This window comes from Salvelinus sp. IW2-2015, linkage group LG4q.1:29 (assembly GCF_002910315.2).
Source record: "Salvelinus sp. IW2-2015 linkage group LG4q.1:29, ASM291031v2, whole genome shotgun sequence".
NCBI lineage: Eukaryota > Metazoa > Chordata > Actinopteri > Salmoniformes > Salmonidae > Salvelinus > Salvelinus sp. IW2-2015.
In genome coordinates, this window is record NC_036842.1 from 17134411 (window position 1) to 17142470 (window position 8060).

At 44.0% G+C, this 8060-nt stretch overlaps 1 protein-coding gene across 1 annotated transcript in view; it reads right to left on the reverse strand.

Moving 5' to 3' along the window:
- Positions 1 to 8060, reverse strand: part of LOC111960838 (protein FAM221B) — a 17810-nt gene that overhangs the window by 4239 nt on the left and 5511 nt on the right. The window contains exons 5-6 of the mRNA XM_070443264.1: positions 3852 to 3971; positions 2376 to 2400 (exon numbers count right to left, since the gene is read on the reverse strand). Of these exons, the coding sequence (XP_070299365.1) occupies positions 2376 to 2400; positions 3852 to 3971 (145 nt within the window). The remainder of the gene's footprint in view (positions 1 to 2375; positions 2401 to 3851; positions 3972 to 8060) is intronic.

Sequence of the window (8060 nt, forward strand, 5' to 3'; positions counted from 1 at the left end):
CAGTCCCTGTTTTCTAGTCCTCCCGGTTCTTGACTTTTCTGCCTGCCCTGACCCTGAGCCCGCCTGCCATACCATTCTGCCTGCCCTGACCTCGAGCCTGTCTGCCATCCTGTTCCCATCTGACTCTGAATTGGTTTACGAACTTCTGCCTGTCCTCGACCTGCCTCTTGCCTGCCCCTTGTCTATTATTAAATATCAGAGACTCTAACCATCTGCCTCCTGGGTCTGCATTTGGGTCTCATCCTGTGTTGTGATACTATGGAGGAACAATGGGTACATTTTGAAGATGCACATGCTCATCCCCAGAATCTTTGTATGTGTCTATTTTAAAAGGATAACGCTAAGGACATTAACAACTTCATAGTTATGAACACTATAACAATATGGAAGAAAATTAAATGTATTCTACAAGAACCAATATCACTCCCTAAAAACAACTTTATGGAACAATCCCTGAATAGCTTTTCAGAATTCACCATTAAATTGGTCCAGATGGAAAACTAAAGGCATAGAAACTGTAAATGACTTGGTAACAGGAAATACATTTATTTTCATGACCAAATAATTTTTGGGGGGACTGACCYAAAGTTACATGTCACAAATTTTTTATTTTACATCTTTTAGACATCAGAGCAACTTTGAGGGAACCATATTTGAGTCAGAAAATGATGTTCATATGATAGGGAAGATATACAAAACCTTGCAGAGAGCCTATCCAACTGACAATCTCTTAGATTTTTTTTTACTATTGGTACTTAAAAAGAACTGCTATCGGTACAAGATGGAGGGAAAGTTGGAACATAAATAGTAAAATTCAAGTTAATGAAAATTGATGCTTAATCCAGTATAAACTAAAGTATAGAATTTATTATACAAGAGACAAAATTCTGAAAATTAACAATGAGTCAACTAACAATGACTCAATAATCCATACTTTCTGGGAATACTATAAAGTCCGGAAGTTATGGGTGGAGCTAGAAAGTTGGCTGTCAGAAGAATTACAATGTAAACATACTTTTAAACTGTCTGTTTTAATTATTTATTATTTAAATATTGAAATAGCATGGGCGACCGAGAAAAACGAATTGGCACAATTTAAGGCCAAGTGGCAGACAATAATGGAGGCACTAGGGATGGAGGTGTGAGTATGCGGGTCTGGGCAGATGAGATGTAGACAATGTTTGTGTGTGTCTTGTTGTGCCAATTTCCTGTATTACCAAATGAGGAGAGTTACAAACCACACACCAGTCAGAGTTATACTTAAATTTCATCTTTAATAATATGAGCTTTACCATAGCCCTGTGACTTTCAACAATTCACTATCMATAATGAATTGTTGAGAGTCCCAACATAATGGCAACTGAGATCTTTTATAGCAAAGATACACCCCTCTCAACTTACATGATGAACCACAGATCTTAGGAACTCTTCACAAAGGGCATTTTGCTTGAGAAAGGAGTATCCCTTAGCCAGATTGCATTCGCTATAAATTATCACTCAGTTTGGTCTCTAAAACAAGGTTCTAATCTCGTTCCTGGTACTTCATAGTACCAAAACATTACCTCATCCAAGGCATAACTCAATTGTCAACTCTATATACTCCCATCTCAAGTAAACCTGCCTCTTCGCCCCACTCATGGACAAGCTCACTGAGGGGAGTGACTTGCGCACAGACATTGTGGAGCCAAGAGATAATTGGTTCCCCCTTAATCACGCCATCCCTTCACATGGTTTAACAGATACATTCACATATGAAGACAATGTTCCATTCTGTACTCCTCCCTTTCTGATATTCTGCATCTTACCAGAGACATGTAAAAGACAAGCCTGACCTCTCCCCTCTCTGGGCCCCAAGTGACTGAGCCCTAGCTGAGAAGGGAAAAGTGCAACTGCCAACAGTATAGTCCAAAGGGATACATTCTAATGAGAAGTATCTCACATAAGCATATTATGTAAATAAAACATCTTATTTATCCGCCACAGTCTGTAAATTGTTGTTCATTTGTATCTGGCTTGTGTAATTTTTTGTAAATAAATAATAAAATGAATAATAAGAAGTAATGTGGATGTCATTAGTTTAAAGTTGATTCCAGTCAAGATAATTCAAAGATAATGACCCCCCCCCTTGAATGATGATGATTAAACAGCCTTTCTTGTGCTGTCTGACAAGGCGTAGGTGTCCTTCAATCTGCCTGTTAAAACAGCATTTCTCAGGGTGGGGACCTCTGCAAAAGGCATGTATGTGTCTCCTGTTGAAACCAAGCAGAGGGAAATGTCAGTTTGTTGCTTTAAACATTTTGACTGCAAAAAAAGACAACCTGGAACATCACCAATATCTAATTCTGTAGGACCAAGAGGAATCAGTTGCAACCCACCAGTGGACCACAAACATTAGAATTCCTGCAGGGGAGAGTGAAGTAAGTTGAGCCAATGTCAAGTTGAGCAAATGTAAGTGTTTTCTACCCAAGCGTGATGCAAGGCATTATCGCTGGGATACGAGGTAACAACAGGGGCTGGCCTATGTTAAAATTGTTTTAAAAAGTACAAAGTGTTTGTTAGGTGTTAAGCCTGTGTTAAAATATTACTAAAAGACAAAAAAAGCTATTGTGATTGTGTTGAATTGTGTTTGGGAAATAAAAACTTTAAAAAAGGTAGTGGTAATATTTAATTCAATACAGACATTTGTAGGTGGCTTAACTTACCCTGTCCCAAGGCTCAACTTACTCTATACCCGGGATATGGACAAGCTATGTTTTCAAAACTGTTTACATGAATTCTGATTATTTCCAGGGATACACAACATCCTGAAATATACACTATATATACAATTAGTGGATTCGGCTATTTCAGCCTCACCCGTTGCTGACAGGTGTATAAAATCGAGCACACAGCCATGCAATCTCCATAGACAAAAATTGGCTGTAGAATGGCCTTACTGAAGACCTCAGTGACTTTCAACGTGGCACCATCATAGGATGCCACCTTTCCAACAAGTCAGTTAATCAAATTTCTGCCCTGCTAGAGCTGCCTCGGTCTGTAAGTGCTGTTATTGTGAAGTGGAAATGTCTAGGTGCAACAACGGCTCAGCCGCGAAGTGGTAGACCACACAAGCTCACAGAATGGGACTGCCGAGTGCTGAAGCGTGTAGCGCGTAAAGATCGTCTGTCTTCGGTTGCAACACTCACTACGGAGTTCCAAACTGCCTCTAGAAGCAACGTCAGCACAATAACTGTTCGTCGGGAGCTTCATGAAATGGGTTTCCTTGGTCGAGCAGCCGAACACAAGCGTCGGCTGGCGTCGGATGATGTGGTGTAAAGCTCGCTGCCATTGGACTCTGGAGCAGTGGAAATGCGTTCTCTGGAGTGATGAATCACGCTTCACCATCTGGCAGTCCGACGGACCAATCAGGGTTTGGCGGATGCCAGGAGAACGCTACCTGCCTGAATGCATAGTGCCAACTGTACAGTTTGGTGGAGGAACTGGMTTTTTTTATGGTTCAGGCTACAGCATACAATGACATTCTAGACGATTCTGTGCTTCCAACAAGTTGGTGAAGGCCCTTTCCTGTTTCAGCATGACAATGCCCCCTGTGCACAAAGCGAGGTCCATACAGAAATGGTTTGTCGAGATCGGTGTGGAAGAACTTGACTGGCCTGCACAGAGCCCTGACCTTAACCCCATCGAACTCTTTGTTAGAAAGAATAATATATTTCCCTTGACGGAGTGATGCTGAATATAAAAAACGGCTCCACTTACCCCACTCTCCCCTACAGATATTCCTATTCAAGCAACGTTTCGTAGTGGCTGTGTGGACCATTTGGTATAATGTTCCAGGACTTCTCCTAGCTCACCGTATGGCAGGCCCTGCTTTCTCCTGGACTGCTCAGTGTCGAAGAACGTTTCATGCTTCTCCCAGTGCTGGTCACATGAAGCACACAGGAAGCTGGACTGGAAGATAACACAGCGACATCCTGGGGGCCATAAGACACCATTGCACACTGGAGTAAACATGGCGACGGAGAAGAAGGCAAACGTTTTACATGCCCCCAGCCGATTGTGTTTTTTTGTTTGTTTATTTGTTCTTATTTGCAACTTATTTTTATATCTTATATTTTTACTTATTTTGTACATAATGTTGCCGCTACCGTCTATTATGACCCAAAATAACTTCTTGACATCAGGACTGCGATTACTCACCAAGGACTAGCAGAATCCTTTTTTTCATTTCACGACTCTGACGAGCCCGACGCGAAGGATATACTGCTTCCTCGGGAACAGGCCCCGATCCCCGGGATCTGCGTGAAGAGGAGACGGAGAAAGAGGGGCCGAAGGGCGGGCTGCCTTCTGAGAATTCGTAGGTGATCGAATAAACCCCCACTTCCCTCCATTCTACTAGCAAACGTGCAATCTTTGGAGAATAAAATCTACGAGTTACGCGGAAGATTAAACTACCAACGGGACATAAAAAACTATAACATCGTGTGCTTCACAGAGTCGTGGCTGAACGACGACAATATCAACATACAGCTGGCTGGTTATACGATGTACCGGTAGGATAGAACAGCGGTGTCTGGTAAGACAAAGGGCGGTGGACTATGTATTTTCGAAAAGAACATCTGGTGCACGATATCAAAGGAAGTCTCGAGCTATTGCTCGCCTGAGGTAGAGTATCTCATGATAAGCTGTAGACCACACTACCTACCGAGAGTTTTCATCTGTATTCTTTGCAGCTGTTTACATACCACCAGAGTCAGAGGCTGGCACTAAGACAGCATTGAATGAGCTGTATTCCGCCATAAGCAAACAAGAAAATGCTCCCCCAGAGGCGGCGCTCCTAGTAGCCAGGGACTTTAATGCAGGGAAACTTAAATCCGTTTTATCAAATTTCTATCATCCTGTAAATGTACAACCAGAGGAAAAATAATTCTGGATCACCTATAATCCACACACGTATATAAAGCTTTCCATCACCCTCCATTTGGCAAATCTGACCATAATTCTATCCTCCTGAATCCTGCCTACAAGCAAAAATTAAAGCAGGAAGCACCAGTGACGAGATCAATAAAAAAGTGGTCAGATGAAGCAGATGCTAAGCTACAGAACTATTTTGCTAGCAGAGACTGGAATATGTTCAGAGATTCCTCCGATGGCATTACATCAGTCACTGGGTTCATCAATAAGTGCATCGATGACATCGTCCCCACAGTGACCGTATATGTACATACCCCAACCAGAAGCCATGGATTACAGGCAGCATCCGCACTGAGCTAAAGGCTAGAGCTTCCGCTTTCAAGGACTGGGACTCTAACCCAGAAGCTTATAAGAAATCCCGCTATGCCCTCTGACGAACCATCAAACAGGCAAAGCATCAATACAGGACTAAGATCGAATCGTACTACACCGGCTCTGATGCTCGTGGGATGTGGCAGGGCTTGCAAACAATTACAGACTACAAAGGGAAGCACAGCCGAGAGCTGCCCAGTGACACGAGCCTACCAGATGAGCTAAACTACTTCTATGCTTGCTTCAAGGCAAATAACACTGAAACATGCATGAGAGCACCAGCTGTTCCCAGAAGACTGTGTGATCACGCTCTCCACAGCCGATGTGAGTAAGACCTTTAAATAGGTCAACATTCACAAGGCTGCAGTGCCAGACAGATTACCAGGAAGTGTAGTACTGCGAGCATGCGCTGACCAACTGGCAAATGTCTTCACTGACATTTTCAACGTCTCCCTGAACCAGTCTGTAATACCAACATGTTTCAAGCAGACCACCATCTGTGCCTGTGCCCAAGAACACAAATGTAACCTGCCTAAATGACTACCGACCCGTAGCACTCACATCTGTAGCCATGAAGTGCTTTGAAAGGCCGGTCATGGCTCACATCAACACCATCATCCCAGAAACTCTAGACCCACTCCAATTTGCATACCGCCCCAACAGATCCACAGATGATGCAATCTCTATTGCACTCCACACTGCCCTTCCCCACCTGGACAAAAGAAACACCTACAGTTGAAGTCGGAAGTTTACATACACCAAATACAATTAAACTCAGTTTTTCACAATTCCTGACATTTAATCCCAGTAAAAATTCCCTGTTTTAGGCCAGTTAGGATCACCACTTTCTTTTAAGAATGTGAAATGTCAGAATAATAGTGGAGAGAATGATTTATTTCAGCTTTAATTTCTATCATCACATTCCCAGTGGGTCAGAAGTTTACATACACTCAGTTAGTATTTGGTAATATTGCCTTCAAATTGTTTGACTTGGGTCAAACGTTTCGGGTAGCCTTCCACAAGCTTTCCAAAATAAGTTGGTGGTGTAATTGAGTCAGGTTTGAAGGCATCCTTGCTCGCACACGCTTTTTCAGTTATGCCCACAGGTTTTCTATAGGATTGAGGTCAGGGCTTTGTGATGGCCACTCCAATACCTTGACTTTGTTGTCCTTTAGCCATTTTGCAACAACATTGGAAGTATGCTTGGTGTCATTGTCCATTTGGAAGACCCATTTGCGACCAAGCTTTAACTTCCTGGCTGATGTCTTGAGATGTTGCTTCAATGTATCCACATAATTTTCCTTCCTGATGATGCCATCTATTTTGTGAAATGCACCAGTCCCTCCTGCAGCAAAGCACTCCCACAACATGATGCTGCCACCCCCGTGCTTCACGGTTGGGATGGTGTTCTTCAGCTTGCAAGCCTCTCCCTTTTTCCTCCAAACATAATGATGGTCATTATGGCCAAACAGTTCTATTTTTGTTTCATCAGACCAGAGGAGATTTCTCCAACAAGTACGATCTTTGTCCCCATGTGCAGTTGCAAACCGTAGTCTGGCTTTTTTATGGCGGTTTTGGAGCAGTGGCGTCTCCCTTGCTGAGCGGCCTTTCAGGTTATGTCGATATAGGACTTGTTTTACTGTGGATATAGATACTTTTGTACCTGTTTCCTCCAGCATCTTCATAAGGTCCTTTGTGGTTGTTCTGTGATTGATTTGCATTTTTCGCAGCAAAGTACATTCATCTATAGGAGACAGAACGCGTCTCCTTCCTGAGCGGTATGATGGCTGCGTGGTCCCATGGTGTTTATACTTGCGTACTTGTCAAGCCCTGAACATAGAGAGCCTTTATTCTCTATTTTGGTTAGGTCGGGGTGTGACGAGGGTGGGTGATCTAGTGTGTTGATTTCTATGTTGGCCTGGTATGGTTCCCAATCAGAGGCAGCTGTTTATCGTTGTCTCTGATTGGGGATCATATTTAGGCAGCCATTTCACCACTGTGTTTTGTGGGATCTTGTTTGTGTGTAGTTGCCTGTGAGCACTCCATGACTTCACATTTCGTTTGCTGTTTATTGTTTTTGTGAGTTTCCTTTATTAAAAATGTGGAACCCAAATCACGCTGCACGTTGGTCTGAGTATATTCCCAGTTCGTACGACGATCCGGACAGAAGATCCCACCACAACAGGACCAAGCAGCGTGCCCAGGAAGAGAAGGTATCCTGGGCTTGGGAGGAGATAAAGGAGGAGAAGACATCCTGGACTTGGGAGGAAATTATGGCTGGAGACGAAAGCCTTCCGTGGAAGCAGACGCAGGGAGAGAAGGGAGGACAGCGACGACGCCGGGGTTCGCGGCCACAGAGTAAGACTCTTATAATATCTATACCCAAATTATGTTTTTTGGGGGGAACACGGGGTTCGGTGGAGCCGAGGAATGAGCCAAAGACCGTCAGGGAGTCGAAGGAGAACTCGATGAAAGATTCGCGAGAGAGGTGGGGCGATGAGAGTGCTGGCAGCGGTGGGCGTGCTGATGAGCGTGACACCAGTCCCGGTGTCATCTGCACCGGTTTCACACATCTGTCTCCAGCGCCTCCACAGTCCGGTACGTCCTGTGTCTCCTCCACGCACTCGCCTTGAAAAATGTGTGTCACCGTTCCGTACAAGTTTGTGCCGTTCTACGCACCAGGTCTCCAGTGCGCATACACAGCCCGATACGTCCTTGCCAGGCTCCCCCGCACTCGCCATGCGAAGTGTGTCATTGGTTCCGTCAATTTGTGCGTT